At 45.5% G+C, this 24,519-nt stretch overlaps 1 protein-coding gene across 3 annotated transcripts in view; it reads right to left on the bottom strand.

Annotated features, from left to right (window-relative positions):
* ZNF395 (zinc finger protein 395) overlaps window positions 1-24,519 on the bottom strand; it is a 41,133-nt gene that overhangs the window by 8,904 nt on the left and 7,710 nt on the right. For 2 of the 3 annotated variants that reach the window (XM_057506573.1, XM_036888905.2), the window contains exons 2-4: window positions 7,064-7,304; window positions 5,486-5,718; window positions 3,551-3,660 (exon numbers count right to left, since the gene is read on the bottom strand). In XM_057506573.1, coding sequence (XP_057362556.1) covers window positions 3,551-3,660; window positions 5,486-5,718; window positions 7,064-7,291 — 571 coding nt within the window. In that variant the 5' untranslated portion in view covers window positions 7,292-7,304. Of the gene's footprint in view, window positions 1-3,550; window positions 3,661-5,485; window positions 5,719-7,063; window positions 7,305-12,168; window positions 12,437-24,519 lie in introns of those variants that run through there. The other variant, XM_057506562.1, reaches the window with a different exon arrangement.

Below are 24,519 nucleotides of genomic sequence, written 5' to 3'. Positions count from 1 at the left end.
GCTGGGAACCTGGGACACACTCCCACCGTTCCATGGTGCCAATGCAGGCGCTCCTTGGCCCAACCTCACATGCACAGAACAGGAGGACAACTCCTTCCCTGAGGGTCACCGGCATGTCGCACAGCCATGACCTTCTGAAAACCAAGAGTTTATAACACCCGCACAGGGGGTGGCCCTCCGGGAAGAAGGGGGGCCACCAGCAGGTCAAGGGCCCACACACATCCACTCAGCAGACCTCTCAGGGGGAGGAGGGCAAGGGAGCAGAACACTGCGCCTCGCGTGAGCAGGACTCTGGAGACAAAGGGCAGGTCCAGCGCCAGGCCAACCCTACAACCCTGTAGCCCTCCACAGAGGAAGCTCTCAAATACTGAAACTGGCAAATTGGCAGACAAAGGAAGAAATATCAAACAAAGCAAGAAGTTAATAACATAAATTAATCTACAAGTTATAAGATGGATATAAATTACTCTTAGATGGTAAGATCTTCTAGGGCAGGGTCCATAGATATTTTACACAATAAACACAAAGTGTACCTCTGCCAGCACAGAACACTGAGTACTTATGGTGAACGTCTAAGAAATACTTTTTTAATTCCCTCTGTTCTCTCCACACAGGCACAACAAACAGAGCCATCTTAACAATACAGAGACCAAAGGGAACAGCTGGCTTTTGTGCAAATAGTATCCATGATTAGAACAATGTTTTGGTTGTTGTACAGACCTCACCTTGCAGAATACTTCACTATAATTAGCTGCCAAGGAAGCCTCCATTGACTTCAAACATAAGATCAGAAATACATCGTAATGGAAGAAAATCTCTAGTAGGCTATTAAAAATATTTGTCAAAAAGGGACTTTAGATGATAAAGGAGCCATGGAGATACAATGGGGAAATGATAGTCTCTTAAACAGATGGTGCTGGCAAAACTGGACAGCTACATGTAAGAGAATGAAACTGGATCACTGTCTAACCTCATACACAAAAGTAAACTCCAAATAGATCAAAGACCTGAATGTAAGTCATGAAACCATAAAACTCTTAGAAAAAAACATAGGCAAAAATCTCATAGACATAAACATAAGTGACTTCTTCATGAACATATCTCCCTGGGCAAGGGAAACAAAGGCAAAAATGAACAAGTGGGACTATATCAAGCTAAAAAGCTTCTGTACAGCAAAGGACACCATAAATAGAACAAAAGGTATCCTACAGTATGGGAGAACATATTCATAAATGACAGATCCGATAAAGGATTGACATCCAAAATATATAAAGAGCTCACACGCCTCAACAAACAAAAAGCAAATAATCCAATTAAAAAATGGGCAGAGGAGCTGAATAGACACTTCTCTAAAGAAGAAATCCAGATGGCCAACAGATACATGAAAAGATGCTCCACATCGCTAACCATCAGAGAAATGCAAATTAAAACCACAATGAGATATCACCTCACACCAGTAAGGATCGCCATCATCGAAAAGACAAACAACAACAAATGTTGGCAAGGTTGTGGAGAAAGGGGAACCCTCCTACACTGCTGGTGGGAATGTAAATTAGTTCAACCATTGTGGAAAGCAGTATGGAGGTTCCTCAGAATGCTCAAAATAGAAATACCATTTGACCCAGAAATTCCACTTTTAGGAATTTACCCTAAGAATGCAGCACTCCAGTTTGAAAAAGACAGATGCACCCCCATGTTTATCACAGCACTATTTACAATAGCCAAGATATGGAAGCAACCTAAATGTCCATCAGTAGATGAATGGATAAAGAAGATGTGGTACATATACACAATGGAATATTACTCAGCCATAAGAAGAAAACAGATCCTACCATTTGCAACAACATGGATAGAGCTAGAGGGTATTATGCTCAGTGAAATAAGCCAGGCGGAGAAAGACAAGTACCAAATGATTTCACTCATATGTGGAGTATAAGAACAAAGGAAAACTGAAGGAACAAAACAGCAGCAGAATCACAGAACCCAAGAATGGACTAACAGTTACCAAAGGGAAAGGGACTGGGGAGGATGGGTGGGAAGGGAGGGATAAGGGCAGGAATAAAGAAAGAGGGCATTACGATTAGCATGTATAGTGGGGAGGGGGGCACGGGGAGGGCTGTGCAACACAGAGAAGACAAGTAGTGATTCTACAGCATCTTACTACGCAGATGGACAGTGACTGTGAAGGGGTATGTGGGGGGGACTTGGTGAAGGGGAGAGCCTAGTAAACATAATGTTCTTCATGTAATTGTAGATTAATGATACCAAAATTAAAAAAAAAGTACTATCAGATTCCACAAAGTAAAAAAAAAAAAAAAAAAAAGGGACTTAAGAGATCGGGATCATGGCATATGACAATGTGGATGCCCCTGTGTCCATGCTGGGTGTGTGTGTGAACACGTGTGTGTGTATTATACTTACACATATACACAACCTGAGGGGAACCGGACTCAGTGGTCCTTTCCCTTTAGGACACATTCCTGGATCTTCCTCCTGTTGACCAACCTCCTGAATCTCCTAAACTCATAAAATTTCCTGAGAGCATGAAGATTGACTCCTTTCTTCCCAATTTTGCTGTGTGGCTCCCAAGTGCCCACAGAGCAGGCCCGCAACACTAGCTTCACAACTAGGTGCCATCAGACGGCAACAACTTAACACTAGTAGCCTAGTCATTGATGACAGGCTTTGGGTGAAATACAGACGTTCGCTTTATCACACCTTTAAATCTACCTTCTATCTGGAGAGATTACTTATGAGGGACACTTGAAAGGCCACTTTCCTCCTGATGTGTGTTCAGAGCTATGTTTTTTTCCCCATAAGCTTTTAAGCAGCTTGCAATGCAGTTAGATCACACCAATGAAAAAGTTATTCCCTGGGAGTAAGTTAAGCCAGCCCTGTAATGAATTTCAAAAAGAAACCTCCAGGTTCACTACCAGCCTTGTCAAACCACTAATATCCAGCAACGCCTCTTCCTCCCATATTACTGGGAAAATATTTTGGGGGTCGCACTGGACAAATTTTCTTTTAATTTGAAAATTTGCTATGAAGTGATGCTATCAGTTTGTATTAAACCACTGGATATATTTTAGACGTCAGCTCATTTATTCCAGGCCGTTGGCCTGTAGACCCACACTAATTAATAAGACTGAATTAGGCACTTGGAATGGGAGCATGAATCCTGAGGCCACTACCAGACCATTTAGTACATTTTTACCTTTATGAACTAAATATTCCTCTACTGGCCCTGTTCAGGCCCCCAGCAATGTGCCTCACTCACTCACTCCCACAGAAGAACTTCCTCCAGTGGCCAGTGAGGCTCAGTCCCATGCTCAGTCACCTTCACAATGCACCCGGAAACTCCTCCCCAGATGAGGAAACCGAGGAAAAAGAATGGAAGCGTCTAACCCAACATCTGTCCCTCAGCCAGTCTGACATGCAAGTGAGAAGAGAGACTCCAGAAAGCTGGCGACTCTGGTGATGAGCTGCTCAGAGCAGCGGTCAGCTGCGGGCCTCCGCCACACCCAGAACCCACGTGGGCGCCCTTCCTCACCAGAGAAGGTGGCGTCGGCCCCGGGAGGACTCTGCACCACTGGGCTGCAGGACAGCGACGTCAGGACCATGGCCGCCATCATCTCATCCATTTCTACTGCATCCGACTTCCTGGATTCAAGTGAGCAATGGCCAAAGGTGACTTCCTGACACGGCTGGTCACATCATCACCTTACTTCTGGACTGTCCCTTCCACACACCCAACTCCAATCAGCCAGCATGTACATTAAAGCATGAAGGTCTCTCTTCATTCCTCATGAAAAATACTCATTTTGAATTACATTTACAGTATCAGTCAAGCCTGGTATGAGCAGGTGGGTCCCCATCCCACTGCTGACACCTGCGGCAGCTCCTTTCTCCCCTGAATTCACTTCCTAACTCTAACTCTGCAGCTTATGAGAGAGAATTTTATTGGGGGGAAACAAAAATGAGTCAAAGCAATGAAATAAAGCATGGGCATATAAGATGCCTACTGGGATTCAAAAGCCCTAAAATTACCTGCCTTTCCCCAACTTGTATTTAAATTTACAACTAACCAATTCCTGCCCCCTCCCCGCACCCTGGAAAAATGATGAGGTATTCTGATAGCTTCTGAGTGTCAACAGAACCTAGTACATACATCAGCCAATGCACAAGTAAACCAGAAACACTAAAATCTCATTGAACCTCAGACGCTTTCTACAGCAGAGCTCTCTAATATTTGACAAGTATGTGTTTAAACATCCATATAAAGTTTCATCACTTGAAAGTAAAATTGGAGCTCTCTGTAAGCTAATGCTAAAGTATGAAAAGTTCATCTGAAATAAATGTCTAGGTGGTTCATCTATTTCAAAGAACTGGATTAATTCATTTTTTTTTACAATTCAGACCCACTAAAATAATATGGCTGGGTTTGAAGGAGTTAAACCAAGGCTAGTCATATATTAAACATATTAGCATCTCCTTTTTTGTAAGACCTTGTATTTTTCACTTCCATTGAACAGAGAAACAAATTCTTTGTCAGCACTCCACTGAATTCACAATCACAAATATTGTTGCCCTGGTTGGTCAAGACACTAGGCATGCTGTTGGTAACAGCAGAACCCACAGACAAGCACAGAAGGACATGGATTGGGCTGCACTGCCTGTACATCCTATTTGCAAGGGACAATCTCCACTGGTGGATTTTCTTTTTCAATCTTAAAAGAGCAAACGTACATAGAGTATATACAACATAGCAATTAGGATATGTATGTTCTCAAGAAAAAATTGCATCATGAAATTCTAAAGCAAAATATACATTCTTCATTCGACACCAACCATTCTGAATATCTGAGCCAGAGTTGGCAAACCTACAGGCTGGGAGCCAAACATGACCTGCTTCTTGTTTTTCAATAGTTTGCAAACTAACAATGGTTTTCCATTTTTTAAACAGTTTTAAAAATCAAGGGAGTATTATGTCTTGACATGTGGCACATCAAAGTCACATAAAATCAAAATCTGAGTGTCCCTAAGCATAGTTTTCTGGAGCTCAACCATACCCATTTGGATGGTCCAGAATAGAGATCAGGAGTTCATGTGACAGACTGGCCTGCAAAGCCTATGTTATTTACTGTGTGGCCCAATCAGAATAAGTTTGGTGACTCCTAATCTAAGACATTTTTTTCCCTGTCTCTCATCATGAAAAGCTAGGGACTAACTTTAGGTGAAGCATAAAGAGGGGAAAAATAGCCCTTAGCCTGATATATAAAAGATATATCACCCATGACAGAGCTATGGTGAAGAAAATGCCATTCTGTTTTTTTTTAAACAATGCCCTCTCTCTGTATCCCATGTGTTCAGTATCTTGACAACTAGCCATCTAGGACGGCGACATTCCTTCGCCAACATGAGACAGCCCACACCCGGTACCTCACCACCCATAAGGCTTTCAGGGCCCAGGCCCTCTCACACAAACCTCTTTGGGACGTCAATGTTCCTGGAGACGGGCCTGAAGGCCGGTGCCTGGGCTCTGGGCTCCGGAGGTGGCACCTGGGGAATAGGGCCCTGCGGCTCCGCCAGCCAGACCTCCTCCACTTTGCAGCAGATTTGTAACTTCTGGTCCAACAGCCAGACAGTCACCTTATCCTCTACCCAGCTATGCTGCTCCACCAGTCCTGTGCACTCTTGTCCCCCGTACCACACATGAACCTGGGGGGAGAAAAATAGCAACGCGGTCAGCACCGGGGGATTCTTACCCGATATGCCCAAGTTCTGGGTGCCACCTGCCACAAACGGCATTCTCTGACTCACCTGTAACTCCAGATGCTCTCAGGAACCTGCCTCCCACCTGAGCACCCAGACTAGCCACCGTGGATCAATTATCCCCCAAACAGATCTTTGTAAACTCTTTAAATGGAGACAGTGAACATGACAGTTTCTGGGATTTTTTTTTTTTCCTGAACTTGGAATCTGTATGCAAGGAAGTTATCATCTTAAATTGAACTGTTTTCTATGAGCCTCATGGTAACCACAAAGAAAGAAAAAACCTCTAGTAGTTGCACAAAAGATAAAATAATCAAAGCGTATGACTACAAAAAAATCAACAAATCACAACAGAAGATGGCAAGAGAGGAAGAAAGGAAGAAAGGAACCACCGATGTCAGAAAACAGCACAACAGCAATAGTAAGTCCTTACTTATCCATAATCACTTTACATGTAAATGGGTTAAATTCTCCAATCAAATGAATCTGGAATCTATGTCCATCCTTCTGACTTTTTGCCCTACCTTGCCTCTGAAGCCTGTGTGTCTGCTGGCCCAAGCATTGCCTTGAATTGTCCATACCCTGCATTTTCCCCTTCAGAAACTCTGACTCTACCTGGGGAAAGATGGCAGGGTAGAAATGTAGGCTTGCCTTGCTCAGGGGTGCTCAGCAGTTGGCAGGCTGCCTTACCTCGTGGGAAGAAAGGCCTGGACAACATCAGTCTTGGCAGGGAGACAGAAGATAAGAGTCTCTATTTATGGGCCCTTGAGAATCAAAGAGAAGCCCAAGCACCTGGACCTCGTGATACTATCAGGTACAAGTGATGACTAGGCCCTGCCATAAGGGGAGGGAACAGGAAACCCAAATGGCATTCTGACTAAACACACACCTTTGTCTCTCAAAAACATCCAAAGGTAATTCAAAGACACAATCTTCTCTGTCTCTTATGAGCCTGACATTCTTTCCCTTGTTTTGTGAAGTTGCAAACTGTGGTAGATTCAGAGAAACTGAGCTCTGGCCACACTTCCAACTGAGGTTCTGAGCAGGCGTAAGTCCAGAATGTCAGACATTGAGTCCTGGCCGCTGGCACTGCTGTGCAGGGGCCCTGGGTCTGCTCCTGCGGCTCATTCTCTCAGGAAGCCTGCTGCCCAAGGCCCACAGGGCTGCAAGCAAGAGGTCTGTGCACAAATCGAGGCCCATAGAGTTTCTCGCCTGTCACGCAGGGAACCACAGGCCTGCCTACCCCAAGCCTGCAGCAATCAGGCAACTGACGATGCAGGGTTCAACCTACCCTCTGCCTGGGCTGAAAGGCCACCTGCTGGAGGCCTGTGGTGCTGGGAGCCTTGAGGATTTCCTTGGGCTGCTCGTGGCAGGAAGTGTCCTTAGAGGCAGGGAAGGGCTGGAGAGCCACCGGCAGCTCCGCCTGAGGCTCTGTGGGAGGGGCAGCCCCGGGCGGCCCCAACACCCGGGCTCCCAGGAGGGACCTCTTGCCAAGGCGCCGGGACAGCACGCTGGCCATGCTGCTGTCTTTCCTGGGGAGGCAAAGGGGACACAGAGACTTAATCTATCATCTGGAAGCGTCAGGAAGCTTTAGTACAGTGCCCTGCCTGTAAGTGTCCATTAAAATGAATGGACATCTCATTCATTTAATTTACATTTTGCAGAACATCGACAATATTTTTCCTTTTACAAAATACCCATTCCTAGTAGGACAGTTAGAAAATAACCAACAAGCAAACAGAGAACAAACTCAAGAAACTGACTCCCAGAGATGCCCACTTTTCCAATGCCAGCATTCCATGCTTTCTTCTGCATGTGTATTTACATACTTCCATTTCCACAAAAATGGGATCGTGGTTTGTAAACTGTATTTTCACTTAGTATCTTGGGTAGATTTTACTCTATCATTAAATGTTCTTCTTCATGAAAACACTTTTAGAAGCCACACAGTATTTTCCTAGATGGATGCACCATTGTTAATTTAACAAATCTTCTATTTCTGTGTCTGAGAGCTGCATCTAGTGCTGTGCTGTGCAGACCACCCTGCGTGCAGGAAGCACAGTCCGAGCTCGGCCTCAGCACACACACCCCAATGACCGCGGCCTTACGTCGGGTTCTCACACGGGCTGCTGCTAAGTCAAAACACAAGGACGTCTGTTGGATACTCGTGGATTTTGAAGCTTCATTGGCTTCAAAGCTGCAAAGAGCCATAGAAAGGAGCCACTCAACCTCTCCTCCTCACTTTCCACCTGAGGAAACTATTGCTGAGGGCTTAGTGACTTGTTCTCAGCCATAAAGGCAGTTGGGGCCGGAGCCTGAAGGAAATCTGGTCTCCTGAGTCCACACCCAGGCCTCCTCACTGCCTCCAGCAGGATAAGGGCTACATGCCTTCAGGGCTGATGCAGACACAGCCCCAGCCCTGACGAGGCCCCAGGGATCATCCTGTGATGAAGGGGAGCTGTTCTTAGAAAGGCATATATCATTTCAGCATCGTCTGAGGCACCAGTGTACCCCCATTTACCCTACTCCAGGAAGCAGGGAGCTGGGGAGCCCTGTCCAGCGCACTTCACAGTGGGAAGAGCTGGGAAGGGGGTGGCAACCAGAAACCTTCATCTGAGGCTTCATTCACCATCCTCCTCCTGAGGAGGGGTTCCAACCACCACCACCCCCACACACACACACCCAGTGAGCCCCAGGGCTAGATGAGGCCATCGGGGCTCTTCCAGGCCACTCCCTGACCCCCGGCGCCAAGTGCATTGACATCATTCCAGAAAAGAACCCTATTTCCAGGTCCCTCAGTGACTGGAATCAGTCAGCAAGCTTACTTTTGGGAAGGCCCTGCCCTGGCCCACAGCGTGGAGAAGAAAACAGACCTGCCCTCAGGCCACAACACCCAGTCTGGCTCAGAGCCTCTTTCCTCATCTGTAACTCACAAGGCGGATGCTCCCCCTCTAATACCTTGGAGGAGCGAGTGAGAACCTTCCTGCAGAAGCTCTTCACAAATGAGAAGTGTGGCAGAACTGCAAAGGAACCCCGTTCTGAGTAAGTCCAATCTAGTCCCAGTCTCAGGGGAAATGAACATTTTGGAAATAAACTCCTACTTACCTTCTGCAACAAGTTTACTTTTCGTATTCTTAACAAGATGATGAACTGTCCCTTTTTTTCCCACTAGGTAGTAGGTTCTAACCCCAGGTCCTTTGCTCAGCTCTCTGGGAACAGCTAGCTCTTCTGTGTGCAGATAATACATTCACACCTACTTATGAGCGTTTCCTGTGCGCTGGACCCCAAACGCTGTCTGGCATTCTCTCATCCCACAGGGTCATCAACACCCATCCCGGTTCTGCTCTCAGTAGGACTCAGGCTCAGAGCGGTTAAGAGACTTGACAGAGGTCAAAGCTGGTGAAAGGCCGAATACCTGCCGACTTCACAGCCTGCGTTTCTCAGGATGACACCATGCCCCCCTCTCCTCCTTCCAAATAGGCTCTGCCTGGGACCCAGGGCCTATGGCCTCTGCTTCCCCATACCTCATGTCCTTTGTCTCCACTGACCTCCATCCTCATCACCTTTGTCATGAACTGGCTTCCCAAGGGGCTGCCCAACGTCCAGCAGGTCAAGCTTTGTGCCCACTACCCTCAACCTCCTTCCTGGTCCGCTCTTCCCCTCCCCAGCCCACGAGCTGCCCTTCTCACCAACCCCTCCCTGAGAACTGGTTATACTGCTCACCCAACAGACAGAACTTTCCATTCCCCCTCCACACACCCGAGTCCCTTTTCTCCTGCGCAGCGCTTGCGGGCGGACGCCTACCGGGGGCCAGCTGCTCCCAGGCCTGGGTCCGCTGGCAGAAGGGGAAGAATCTGACCCTGCCCATTGCAAACTCAAGCCGCCCTCCTCCTAAGTGCGCCTGGTTCCTCAGCCGTCCTGCTGCTCACTGCCTCTGGGTCCCCAAGCACGTTCCTAACCTCGGCTGTTCCACGTCCTCCGTTCCTGCCTAATCATTTGTCCAGTCAGTATTTAGCCAAGGAATCGATACAGGCAAAGCACATCCCCAGGACTGCAGCAGGTATAAAATACTAGAATTTCCATGGACCTCAGTAGCAGTGCTGTTCCCCCACCTGGAAGGCCTCAAGGGGCTAACTCTGCCCCAGTCTACTAAGTAGCCATTGCAAGAGACCGTCCAGCCACATCTCTTTCCTGGGCCACCCTCACACCAGAAGACACCTGTCACCACAGCTATGGGTTAAAACTTGCTTTGAATAGTTCTGTAAACCTTCTTAGTTCTTTATCCTTGTCCAAAAGTACCCCAGGGCTTTGAGTCCCACGCTATCTCCACATCACCCAAACCCTGGCCTTTTTCCAAACATTCCAACAAATTATGCTAAGCAAACATCCCCACAATAACAAAACATGAACGGGAGAAATACATTTAAAATATAGTAATAAAGTTGCAAATATTGAGAAAAGGGGTTTGGCTCATTTTTCCAAGTATTTTATTCAGAGCTTCAAGGCTGGAATCAGACACATGGTATCTCCACCATGAGGTCCCTAGAAAGCAAAGAAAAGGTAAGAAAAAGGTCGGAGTCACAGCATCCTGCAGAGCTCCTGTTTAGACGTCTTGTGATTTTACATTCAGTACCAGCATTGGAAAGCTTTACTGTAACAATAAAGAGAAAAAAATGCGATGGGTGAGCCCTTTGCCACTACAAAAAAAAAAAAAAAGTCCAAGCTAACTCAACCTTAAAAACTTACCTGCTTTATTCTTGAAGTCTCAAGCCAAAACCAAGAACCTCTTATTTGCAGTTTGATCTCATTGAGCAACTAAGCTAGGAAGCCGCAGTGCCGCTCAGAGCCATCAGGGGGCAGCATTCACCCAGAGACGGTGACAACGCTTTTCTAGACCCAAAAACACCGTGGCCACTCCCACTTCCCACAGCAGGAAGCTTGAGGTTTCTACCACTGACTATGAAGAAAGGGTAGTATTTCCAAAATTCCTGGGCTTCCAGTCTTCAGAGAGAGCTTGAAATATTGCCTAACGGACTCTGAGGGTGATTTTGTAAGCCTTTTTTCTTTTTTAATGTAAAGAATACTTTTCATTTGGTTTGTGAGCCCAGCCCTCCCAAAGCCTGCTGGGTTTGCATGAAGTTGGCGAAGCTGCCCACCCCCCACCCCCCCAACCCCCCGCTTGCTCCCAGCGCATTTGCTTTGTTCTCCGGCCTTTCCCCTTTAACTGGCCCGAATTCCACACTGCCGTGCATTTTATTTGTTTTATTTATAGTATGCCCAAATCTTAATTTTTAAAAGCAGAAGAGAAACAAGGAAGGGAAACTGCCTTTACTAAGGCACCAGTTTTCACAAACTGTATCTAATTTAATCCTCAGAATGACCTGAGATAAATACACCTTCTTTCATTTCTGATGAGGAAACTGAGCCACAGGCAGATTCAGAGGCTAGCCAACAGCCCTGGAGGTCACACTCATGCTATCTGGTGGCAAAGGTCACGATCCTGCCATTATTCCAGCAGGTGTGGAATCTCTCAAAATGAAACACTTAACTGAGCAGCTTTTTATCTACATGGTATTATATTCCTATGTCAATGAACCTGACAGGAAAAAAGAAAAAAAAAAAGCAGCTCTCAATCCTGCAAGTCTCTACCTGCATTTCCTTGTGCACTTTCTTGCCTTGAAAATTTCTTCTCCACTTAGCCACCCACCTACAAAATAAAGGTCAATGCTTTCATCGACCTTGTTAAATAGTCCAAATCATTGTTAATCATTTAGAGTTTTGGGAAGAACTTTATACACACAGCGCGTTCTGAGAGTGCACAAAGAGAAAATGCAATCAATCCCAAAAGTCAACAAAAATTTTGGCCAAGTTTGTACTTGGGAGAGCATGGAAGTGAAAACTGCAAATCTCAACCAAATGCAGGCTGGCAGGCATCAGCAGGTGTGACCCAATGTCTCCCCGTGTTCATCAGGACCCCCATACTATGAACATGACTCTAGAGGTAACACCATCAGCAGAGTCCTTGAGGGTTCAGAAGAGAATCAGAGCACCTACAGGGGTCTGCCATGCAGGTGGGGGGAAAGGCCAGGGTAACTCTGGACCCTGGATCGCCTACTCCACGTCCGGTGCAGGATCCCCCGCCTCCCTCCCAGCACGCTTCCATCGATCTCACTGTAGCCGCCTTCAAACCTCTTTCCTGACCTCTAATTCTGTCTACTTCCCTATCGGTTCCTTTCTTGGGAGCTACCAGTGGTCCATATAAACCAGCCATCCCCTAATTTGCTTTATAGTTCCGGTGCAGCAGAGAGACCAAGAAACATCTATTTCAGGGTAACAAAAACAGTGGTTCAGCATATAGACAAATCTCATCTTTATGATATTATGTTCTCTACTTACAGAATTCCTTGATTGAAACAAACTCATGCTGAAAAGGAGTTCCCGGCAGATGTACAGTTTGAAGGCGATCCTGGGCCCTCCCGGGCTTCTCACCCCTGCCACTCGTCAGGGTTTGCTAGCCGTGCATTTTCATCAATGTCCGAAAGGGATGGGCCCTTTTCTGGGCTCAGCAAACATATTCAGAAGTGTAATAGCCCTTAATGAGGACATCTGCCATCAGTTAAGCGATGGGGACAGAATAGGAAAACAAACCCTCTCTGTGGTTCTGAGTTGCAAATTGCTGTTTGACATGTGACTGTTGCCAGACAACATGTCTTAGCACACGTGTGTGTGCACGTGCTTACACACAATGGTGGCTCTCTCCTCCTGCAGCAAACCATGACATCATTTAGTGGGACTTTCAGGACAGAGATCATAAGTCAAAGATCATTACACTTGGTTTTTAGGTTTTTTGCTTTTTTTAAGTTAAGGAGAGTGAATTTTGGAGGAAGACTCCAATTTGCTCAACCTTGGGTGCTTGCTACCTACTCTCATGAACAATTTACGGATCAATGCAAAGGACAGCAACCCTCTGCCAAGAGTTCCAGGTTCTCTACTAAAGCTCAGCTTTCAGTCTATTTTATGATCTCCACTGGGGAACCATGACACTAATTGATAGTTTAAGTTTTTAGTTCTTTGGTTAATATTTTGCATATCGTTCTTAATCTTTTAGCATGAAGCTGTTAATTTTTTTCTTTTAAATCTGTAAGTTGTAACTTTTTTTTTTCATTTTAATGTTCAAAATTCACCCAAAGGTACAAATGTTACAGCAAACCACATCTCTTATTTTATACCAAAACTCAGTGGAGAAGAGGATTCCCAAGCAATTCATTTTTCAGCAGTTCTTAACAGTGATAATTTCTGTTGAGAGATGCCATGTGCATTTGCAGCATTACGTTTATATGCAAATATGGCTGTGGTCCTCTCAGTTTGCAGGTCACTGTATAAACCTTGGCAGAAGCAAGTTATCATGCCCCCTCATCACCAAATGCTACCTGGTGAATTTCAAACCTTTATTTTTTTCTTGGGTGCTTTCTCAAGATAAGGTTAAAAAAAAAACCTCACTCACTTCAGTGAGCACATCTTGAACTTTTCTTCCCAGAGGACTCTCTGTCCAGCCTGGCTTTTGACAGAAATCCTGGTGGAAGTAGTCAAGCGCCTGAGCTAAACTTCTAGATCTTTCAAGTTATTAATCAGGTCCCATTATGCCACTTTTGAAAATGTGTGGTGTGCATCTTAGCTTTTCATAATACAAGCCTAAGATACACGCGCTGAGCAGGTCAGTGACTGATTCAACACCAGCGTATCAGCAAATGACCATGTGGATTGTCAGGATATTCTAATTGTCTTTTTCTGAAGGTTTTTAAAAACTGGATCATACTGCGTCAATCTATATAGTTTAGGCCACCTATAAATTAAAATGATAGACCATCAGGATTGACAGGGACCTTCAGGTTGCCCATCCCTGCCCTGGGAATGGAGCCTTCTCTGCAGCATCCCCTGTAAGTGAGCATCCCGCCTGCCCATTCTGGTGAGGATTAGATGTCACAGAACAATGGAGGGGGGAATTAAGGGTCCCAAATAGCAGTACTATTTTCATATTCCAGCAGATGGGCAGTGGAAATAGTCATCTGATCTGGTTACACTGAATTTTCTCCAGCAAATAATAAATGACTCTAATTGACAAATATTTTGCTGGCCTGACTGCACACCTGCCATTCAATCAAGTAAGAGGGTCCGTTCTGTTTGCAGGGAGGATGGTACTTCGGGTCTACCCAGAACAAGTATGCTGCCCCTTCCTGCACACCTAGCTCCCCAGCTGCTTTCAAAACCACCAGCGCCTTTGTTCACTCCTGTATCCTGCATTCACTGCTCTGAATTAAACAAGATGATTATTAGCCCAACACTTGGTGCAGTTAGGTTCAATAGTCTCTATTTCTACTAGTACCAATAGGACTGCATTTCCCTTAGACCAAAAGCCCTTTGAGGGCAGAAACCCCACCTTGCTTTCCTATCAGATTTATAATATTAAATAGATGATATTCCCATGGGTGAGGAGGACTCCATATTCAAAAATAACATGTTAGGAGAAAGAATGTGCAGCAGAGAACATGCCGCTTGCCCTAAAATGAAGACAGGTATCAAAAGCAAGAGTAGATGTTTAGTGCTCAAATGTGGTTCTAAGACAGCAGTGTTTTCTTAAAAACAGAATACTAGATGAGAAAGCACACGTAAGGAAATCCATGCTTCCACATGTGCCCTGTGAGGCTGGAGGTCTTCTAGCAGTTTCTGTACATTCATTGGGAAGGGGTGAACATGCATGCACACATGTATTGTGGGTTAAACCAGTTTTGAACTGTGCTAAAACTATGTGAAAGTTCCAGAAGAGGGCGGGGAGATGAATGAGTGCTGACTTGGCATTTTACCCCGAGCTGGGCAGGAGAGAACTGTGAGCTGGGAGAACAAGCCTCACAGAGTCAGCCATTCTCCCAGGCAGCTTCAGAGTTGGCTTAGGAGACCTACACATGAACCCAGACCAGCAGAGGATGTCTGAAGGGCACTTGGGTTTACCCTAACTTTACTAGACACATACAGGGTCTCCCTTTTGCACCCAGACCTCCCAGCAACTCAAGAAAACATGGAGGGACAATATAATTCCCATTTTACAGCTTGGAAAACTGAAGTTGCTCAAAAAGGCTGCTGATTTGCCCAACTAACAAGCTGTGGTGCTTGCAGCTCTCCCGGCTCCTCCCTGGTCTAGTCTCTCTTCCCAGAAGTAGAGACCCAGCAGCCCTGACACCTTTTCCGGGCCTTGGCCCATCCTCACAAGGCTGTGAGGCAGAAAGTCTGAGCTTCACAGGGAAGAAGGCACCTACCAGAGGCACCTGCTGTAATGAAAAGCATAACCTGGAAACAAAAGAACCACCCCAAAAACATAAAACACAGAGGTGAGAACTGGAAAAGCCCAATGATCCAGGACCGGCCAGCATAAGGCCCTGAAGAGTGCACGCGCCAGAAAAGGAGGCCAACACCACAGCGATGCCTGAGTGCCAACACTGGGACCAACAAAAGAATTATGCTCTCACTCCTTTCAGAGGGCAGAGAGATGCAGACTCCGTCTTTTTCATTTAAGTGGTTAAAGTAAAACTACTCTTTGGAACACAGTCATTTCAGTGAATAATCACATTCCCTAAAGACAACCTTAGAATTGGAAACAAAATTGCAAACCAGGTATCAGACAAGGGGTCAACATGCAAAACATATGAAGAATGCATACAACTCAAGAGCAAAAACGACCCATTTTAAAAAATGAGCAAAGGACTGACCAGACATTTCTCTAAAGATGACAAATAAAAGGCCAACAGACATGTGAAAAGAGGCTCCACATCTCTAGACATTAGGGAAATACAAATTAAAACCACAATGAAGTATCTATCAGCTCACACCTTAGAGTTAGAATGGCTATTATTAAACAGGAAAGAAATAACAAGTGTTGGTGAGGATGTGGAGGAAAGGGAACCCTTGTGCACTGTTGGTGGGATTGTAAACTGGTGCAGCCACTATGGAAAAACAGTATAAAAATTCCTCAAAAAATTAAAAATAGGACTACCATATGATCCAGCAATTCCACTTCTGGAAATACATCCAAAAGAAATGAAAACACTAACTCGAAAAGCTAACTGTGCCGTCATGTTCACTGCAGCATTATTTACAGTAGCCAACATTTGGAAACAACCGACATGTCCATCGATGGATACATGGGTAAAGAAGTTGTGGTCAATTTGTACAATGGAATATTATTCAGCTGTTAAAAGGGAAGGGCATCCTACCATTTGCAACAGCATGGACAGACCTTAAAGGCATTATGCTAAGTGAAAAAAGTCAGAGAAAGAAAAATACTGTATGTTCTCACTTGTATGTGGAATCTAAGCAAAGAAAACCCAAACTCACAGAAAAAAGAGTAGACTTGCTGTTACCAGAGCAGGGGGAGGGGATGGAATTGGAGGAACGTGGTCAAAATGTACGAACTCCCAGTTACAACATGAACAAGCACTCGGGTGTGCTGTCCGACATGACTACAGCTCACGCCGCTGCATGACGCACAGGAGAGGTGTTCAGGGAGTGAATCCTAAGGGTTCTCCCTCATGAGCAGAAAACTTTTTCCTTTATTCTTCTTTTCTTTTTATTGTATTTACATGAGATGGACACTAGCTGAACCTATTAAGGCAATCATTTCACAATATATGTAAATCAAAACCATCATGCTGCACCCTGAAATTTTTATACAGTGATGTATGTCAATTATTTCTCACTAAAACTGGGGAAAACATAATCACATCCCCTGATGATGCTAAACAGACAGTGGGGCTTGTGGGGAGAGAGCGAGCTACCTGGTGACTCACCTGGCAGGAATCCACAGGTGGGACTGAGGCAGCAGCCCCTCCCACGGTGGATAATCAAGAACACAGGGCTTCAGGGGCCCAAGAAGGGTGCCCCCAGGACCCCCGAGGAAGCTTCTAGGCCCCAAGCAGCACTGTGGCTGAGAGGGGAAAAAGGCCCACTGCCACTGAAGGCCTGAACCCGGCTCCTCAGAGCAGGCAGCCCGCCACGTGGGCGGGTGCAGCAGAGACCAGGGGCCGCAGAGGGCTCCCCTAGGGAAGGGCAGCCCGCAGCCAGAGCCCGGGGCCCCGCACCGCGACCTGCATGACTGGCCTCACTCAGTCACCATGCCAGAGCCTCCATTTCCTGCCTCACCTGTGAAAAACGAGAATGGCGCCCAGCGTCTGGAAGGAACTCAACAGATGTGCTTCCCCCTGCACCCCTGCGTTAGGACCAGTGCTAGGTGACACAGCAGGCCCCTCTGGGTGCTCAGTAGCCAGAGTCAAGCTTGCACCTGCGAACTGAACTGTTAAGAGGATATTCAGCCAGAACCAGTAATACAACTACTGACTCTAAATGAAATCAAAAAGTTAACCACAGGTGAGCCACTAATTAATTGAAGTCACAAAACTGATTTCAGCAAGACACAGGAACCGAGAAAGCCAGGGTATTCCATTCAGAGGCCTGCTGGCCACAGTGAACTGACCCCAGGGTTTGTGCCTGGAGTTCATGCCACGCCAGACGGCTTGGCCACTGTGGCCCAAAGCCAAGACGGAGGCCGCCGCTGTCCACCCTTGCAGCAGGCATGGCCCGACCCTGCACCTCTTCCCCAGCAGAAATCTCAAGTCTTGGTGCCCCACCTGGGGTGGTTCAAGGCCTGCTGCCAGGCCTCCCTCAGGTGGGGCTTGACCAGCTGTGTGAGCAAACCCCCCAGGTCGGCTCCCCAGATCAGCACCCACCCACACGATTCAGTCTGGGTTCCAGCCTCCCCAGATCCGGATCAGGCCCACAGCGTGTAGACCCACACAGGAAACAATTCAACACCGACTCACCAGAAACCCAAGGAAAGGGGCACCACGGAACAAAACACCAGCATTTTAAAAAATCTGCTGATGTTCAACACGTGTGCCGGGCTCTAGCCGATGAACTGAAGAGGGGAGTCAAGAAGCCTGGCTTCCTTCTGCTTTAAAGAGCTTTAGGCCTGACTGAGGTCCCACCTGGGTCGCACGTCTAGCATCTGTTTATAAAAGTACAGTAACATGCATATATTTTGTGTTGTATACTTAGATGAATGAGTCAGAATTTGCTTCTTTCAGGAAAATACCAAAAACATCCAGCAGCCTGACACCAAAGCCTGATAAAAAGATGGTTTCTAGGATTAAGCTCATAAAATCAGATGAATGTGCATGTTAAAATTTTAAGTGCTTGACAGAAGCTAAATTAGTTGAAATAAAATGCGTTATGAATCTAAAACAAACAAACTAAAAAATCTGCTGAATGGAGAGTGAAGGAAAGACACACATTTCCCCTGGAAAACAGAAAGTCAGCTTAAGAGAAGTGACTGTAGACTCTGTCAAGGAAGGTCGTTTAAATACATAGTGAAAAATGAGCTCAGCGGGGGAGGAGAGCTTAGCCGAGGCACAACCCCGCAGGAAGTACCTTTCTCTGGAGAAGGCCCTTTAGGGATCATCATGGCCCCCATGATTATGAGGCTGAGGATGAGCTCAGAGACAGAACAGAGATGGAGAAACAGCATGAATGACGGGTCACCCCTGTCTCAGCTCAGGCTACAGGGATGTCCACTCTTGGATGTTTCTCCCAAAATGGACAGGATGGTGGCACTGATCAGAGAGCTCACTGGTGAAGACATTCTATGCTGAAATGAAAAAATAAATGTGGATCAATCACCGAATGTGGACCATATGGCCCATGCTCCTTCACTTTGAGAGATGAATGAAATTGGCAGCCTTTCAAAGACTTTGAATATTCCTGCAAGAAAGTTCGAATAGCGATCATTTATCAAAGACACATGCGCCAGTCATTTGCTAAGCGTTTCATAGCTGTACTGCCCTTCACCCCTCACAATCCCCTGAGATAAGTGCCATCGTCCCCCATTTTACAGATGAGGAAACTGCCTCAGGGAGGTTGACCGATGTTCCCGAGGCCAGGGAGCTAGAAAGTGACAGAAAAGGTGAGCTCAAAAATGTCTCATTCCACGAGCTCTGCTCTACTATATTATACAGAAAAACTACACGTCAAGTCAGAGGAGGTGGTGGCTAGCCTAGATGAGCTCGTCAGGGCTCCTTGTTGGTAAAAACTGGAGTCACTGAGAGGTCGATGCGGTGTTGGTGGTTTGGCATGAGAAGGGAAATGAAATGGGAATTATGATGGCAAGGTATCGAGCAGGGGGTTCCCCAAAATGAGGGCTACAATGATTATTTAGCACTTTTACAAATATCCCAAAGACAATGCAAAGTGAAACAGGGCTGCAAATGAGCTCCAGGTACCCACCTATGTGACCTTGAGCAAATTCCCTCACCCCCCTGTGCCTTAGTTTCCTCACCTGTAAAATGAGACAAACACTAGCTCCTACGCCAAAGGATCCTTTGGGGCTTTGATGAGACAATGCAACTTTTTTCAACAGTGTGTTGGTTTTTAAGAGTTGTCAAGCTCCTCTTTTTAGAGACTGCAACTCCCCTGGTCTGAGAGAGGGGCCTGAAAGAGCGTGAAGAAATGCACCTCACATACCAAGCACGCGGCCTTGCACAGAGTACTCACCAAACAAGGGCATTAAAAAAAAAAGGGAAAGAGGCACCAACACCTGGTGGTGACCAGCCCATCTCCCGGGAAGATCACATCACAGGGAAAACTGTGCAAGTAGGGGGAAAAGTAGCCAGTAACGTTTAACATCGCCAGGGGCCGCGTAATAGAGCTGACCCTTGAACACGTAAGGGTTAGAGGCACTGATCTCCACGCACTCAAAAATCCACGTATAACTTTTGACTCCCCAAAAGCCTAACTACTAATAACCTACTATTGACCGGAGCCTTACCAATAACATAAACAGTCAACATATTTTCATGTTACATGTATTATATACCATATTCCTACCATAAAGCAAGCTAAAGAACATTTTTTCAAATTGTCACTGATCTCCAAAATTTTTCCAATATATTTACTGAAGAAAATAGGCTTATAAGTGGACCTGCGCAATTCAAACCTGTGTTGTTCAAGGGCCAATTGTACATTTAAGAAAAAAAAAAACCCCAAAACCATGGAAGAGCTCTGTGGCAAGAGTCAGAACCCAGCAGAGGGCCCTCTTTGTCACCGTAGACCTGACTGCCATCCTACTGTGGCCACAGAGGCCAGAAGGCAAGCAGATCCTTTCGTCCAGCACCACTGCATAAGTACTAAAAGCAAAAACAAACATATTTCCCACCTATCCCCCTATAAAATTAGAGAACCGTCCACACTGAGAACAGTGATGGCTGCCCATCAAGAAAGGTAACTTACAAAACCCGAGTCAGTCGCCTAAGTGGGCCGTGTGACACGGAGGGCACGCTGAAGGCCAGTAGGATGAAGGCCGGGAGGGCTCTGAGAGAAACTACCAAATGGGAGAGAGAAGATGGGGGACCAGTTTTGTCGCCAAATCCTGAAATGACGGAAGAGGAAGTGCCTACTAACCCCCAAAGGAGACCAGAGCAGGAGACGCCCCAAAACCCCAGAAGTAGGCAATGTAAAAAAGCATTACTAGGCTTGGACAACTGCCTGAATGCCACAGGAGGGCTCCCATGGGGTCAGAACCAGACTGGTCTCCCTTGTATCTGCATAATGAATCTGAAGGTGAATGCAAATGAAACAATTAAGGCTGCAAAAGGACTCTGGCTGTCTCCACCTCCGTGACCAGTGGTACCAGCACAAGCCCTTCAGAGGCACACAGCTAAGCCCCCCCTCACCAAACTGCTCCTAAAGGCACGGATTGGCCTGACATGCTGAACTGTCATGTTTTTTAGGGGTTCTCAGAGATCTAGAGATGATGGCAGAAAGTGTACATAAAGATACCCAGCCTTCTCCAAATAAAATGAACTGTTAATAAAAATAGTATGAGTGTTCTAGATTTTTTTTTAAGAACACGAAAATGTTTCCAAGTGAGCCTCACCCTTGGCTGGAGTGTGTCAGCCAACTTCATATTCTGAAGAGGCACAGAGAAGAGTCACAGATGCACTGAAAGTCGGATGAATTGGTTCAGAATCCACCATCCGGAGTCCATAACGTGTTGCTCTTCCACCCTGTGATTCTTGTCCACACAACCATGGCCAACATGCAGGCCACCGTCCCCAGGGGGACCAGACAGAATGAACGACGAGGCTCAGAGGACCCTTTCTCAATGGTGACCCCTCTAGCCGGCCAGTGTGGACTCATGGGGGACACACACCTTGCACACCCTAAATCCTGCCCAATCTTAGAGACCAGTTGCTTCATGTCTGAGCCTACATGAAGTCCAAGCTAGGAACTGACCCTGTAACAAGTCTTAAGATTTATAAAGTACCCTATGACCCAGTAATTCCTCTTTCTCAGTATCTACCCTAGAGAAACACTCACATGTGCTGCAAAGAGCCCCAAGCAGCCAAGTTCACGGAAACAGCACTTATAACAGTAGAGGATTTAATGACTTAAATGTCCATCTATTAGGGGAAGGCTAAACAGTGGTTTTGCCTTCTGACTCTAAGGAAGGCCAGGCAGGAGTTAAATAAGATCTAGAAGACCCATGCATAGTGCAGGGCAATGCACTCAACTTTTTTAAAGCTCTATTAGGTATAAGTGCAAATATGTAAAGCATTTGAAGAATACCAATAAACTCCTAGCAGTGGGTAATCTCTGGGCAAGGGTCGGGATTAGGACTGTCAAAGAAGATTTTTGCTCACCGTGGAAGGTTTGTGGGCTTTTTTCCTACAGAGAATGTGTTTATGTACGACTCGTGAAATGAAAAGTTTGCTTCACCAGTTAATTTTTCTTAAAAGACAGAAAGAAACTTGACCCTGTTCAATACATTTCAGTAACATGTTTGGGGCAATTTCTACCGGAATGTGACACAGGCTTCCCCAGAGGCCCAGGGCTCAGCAAAGCAGCCGGCTTTGCAACACCGATCCTGTTTCAGAATTACAAGCCCAACCCTGTAACTCTGTAGATTATTAAAATGTATATGTTAGTTCAAAGAAAAGGCAGGAAAAAAGGAAAGTATGTCAGGGGGCTTGTGGGTAATCCAAAGGGATGTCCTAGGAGCAATTCCAGTTCTAGCTCAGCATTCCAGCCAGCTTTCTTTCTCTCCCTCTCTCCCTTCCTTCTCTCTCTCTCTGTCTCTGTCTCTGTCTCTCTCTCTCTCTCACACACACACTCACACACACATACTTGCCAATCACAACAGCTCTTGCCCAATCACACTTATTCCACACCACGCCTAGTGTCTGTGCCTCAGACACTTCCATCTAGGAATCAGATTTCCTAACATTAACCTGGATTCCACAAACTAATGAAAAGGAAGAATCAAATGCCCCATCAAACAAGCTCCAAAATGTTATTTTACTCACCAGAGCCACCTAACCACATAGAATATTGAGTTTTCAGCACACACACACCCCCACCTCTTCAAAACACTACGATAAAGTCCTCAAAAACACAAAATTTTAATGCTAAGAACCCAGCAGGCAAAATTAACCTAGAGTGATTAAAGATCAGGGTGGTGGTAGTTCTGGCTGGGGGCTGGAGAATCTGGAAACGGTCATAAGGAACATTTCTGGGGTGATGGAAATGTTCTGTCTCCAAATGCATTTGTCAAAACTGATTAAACAGGACACTCAAGATCTGAGCATTCCACTGTATGCAAATTATACCTCAATTTAAAAAAAAAAAACGACTCAAACCCAGTTTCTCTCTCAGCTGCAGAACTTTGAGCCGTCCTATCAGACATCTGAAATCTCTGTTGTGCTATGTAAAGAGCAAGAGTACCATGGCGACAGTCACCATAAAAATAGATAACAAGATTAAAATGGATAGAGGACACACGAATTTAAGAACGGCACACCAAGAGTAATTCATTTTCAGCAGAAGAAAAACAGAAAGAGGAGAGTTTTTCATTTGCCCTGCTCTTTGAGAAACAGCCACTGAATGTGGTTGTTTTTACTAAAAGAGTTTTGTAGCTTCCCACTACTGAAAGGACAGAAAAGGCTGAGCACTGTTATTTCTTATCATACTTTGCTTTAAAAAAAAAAGAAAGAAAGAAAAGCTTATGGTAGTCTTAGTCCCCCCCGCCCATCCGCTCTATGTGGCCCAGGGAACAGATTCCCAGCAATTCCACAAGCCCAGCTGCTGTGCCATACACCGTGGGAGATAAAGATGATGGCTGTCTCAGCAGTGTGCAACGATGCCAACTTCAGCTCTAAATAACCAAGTTCTGCCTATATTTTTTACATACACCTAAAACGGTCTTTCCTTAGGTCATGCACCCCAAAATTACATGTGAAGAGAACACCTTCTTGCCAAATACTGATTTTCTGAAATGCCAAAATGTGAGCCGAAATGACGTGGAGACACAAATCATCTTCTGAGACACTTCTGCTGGGTGATTTAGCCCTAGCAGAGCCCAAATATCAAAACGTGATCCAAAAATATCAGGAAGGAAATCTAAAAATGCTAAAGAATCAGGGTGGATTCTAAATAAATCATATAGTTAAGTAAAATGTAGGCAAATCAAGCTAAGTCAAAATTTTCTACATGTAAGCTGTAATTAATAATAATCAAAAAATTTGAACTCAAATCACAAACTTATTATCTGATAAACTAAATATATGCATATTTCTGGAAATTCCCATGCAAAAACTTCTTTAAATTTACCTATCTCTTGTTCTCTGTGTTGCTAAACCTACAGAGCAACTGCTAGGCTGTCTCATCCCTGGTATCTGGACAGCACTTTATGTGTTCTGTCTCATGAATACATCCCAGGATGGGAGACCAATAGGAGGAAGACAGGGCACTCCCAGGGCCTCCACTGCCTAGCAGAGAGGCTAGCGTTCCATTGAAGGGCCCCATCTTGATTCATTCATTTTATTGACTAAACTGGCCAGTAAGCACAGGTCTTCTACATGTTTATCTATTTTATTTACTATTATTTGTCATTTTCCCACCTTCTCGCTTTTCCTAAAGACCAAACTCAATTTTCAGCATCCCTGAGGCCACAGACTGAGTCCTAACCCACCCTGGAGTAAAATTCTTCATCCTTTCTAAAATGATCCCTGAAGGGTCTCCCAAAAATATTGGGACTCACGTATAAACATTTTTAAAAGACCTTACATAATGATAATGTCTCAAACACTGTGCAACTACAGGCCTATCCCCTATTCCACATTCTTTAGCTTTGACAGGTCATGTAATAACCTGACCCTAAGAATTGGAAAGGACTTTGGAAGTCAGCCTAATTCCTGTCCTTTCCTTCTGCAGTATCCCTAATCAACAGCATTCAGTCCAACTTGAACACCTCCAGCAATGTGAAGCTCACTACTCCGTGGGCAGACATTTCCACTGATGGACAGCTCTGCCAGCTAGGAAATCCTCTTTCACACTGACCTGAAATCTATTCTTCCAGTTTTTAGGGTTAAAAGGAAATTTAAAGCTTGCCAACTTCAGTATAATCATTCTACAGTTAAGGAATCTGAAGCTAGAGAGGATAAAGCCATTGTTCTATCCATGGGTCGTATGCCAACACCAGAAGCAAAAATGAACAAGTCTACTCTGTCCTACACCTGATAACCCTGAAGATATTTTAAAGCACTACTGTGTACCCCCCACCCGCCAATGAGAGTGCTTGTCATACCTGAACCTACATTATCCTAGTCTCCTTCCTGTGGATAAAGTCTCACCTGTTCATGTTTCATTTAC

This window comes from Manis pentadactyla, chromosome 1 (assembly GCF_030020395.1).
Source record: "Manis pentadactyla isolate mManPen7 chromosome 1, mManPen7.hap1, whole genome shotgun sequence".
Taxonomy (NCBI): domain Eukaryota; kingdom Metazoa; phylum Chordata; class Mammalia; order Pholidota; family Manidae; genus Manis; species Manis pentadactyla.
This window is presented reverse-complemented; position numbering and strand designations above follow the sequence as displayed.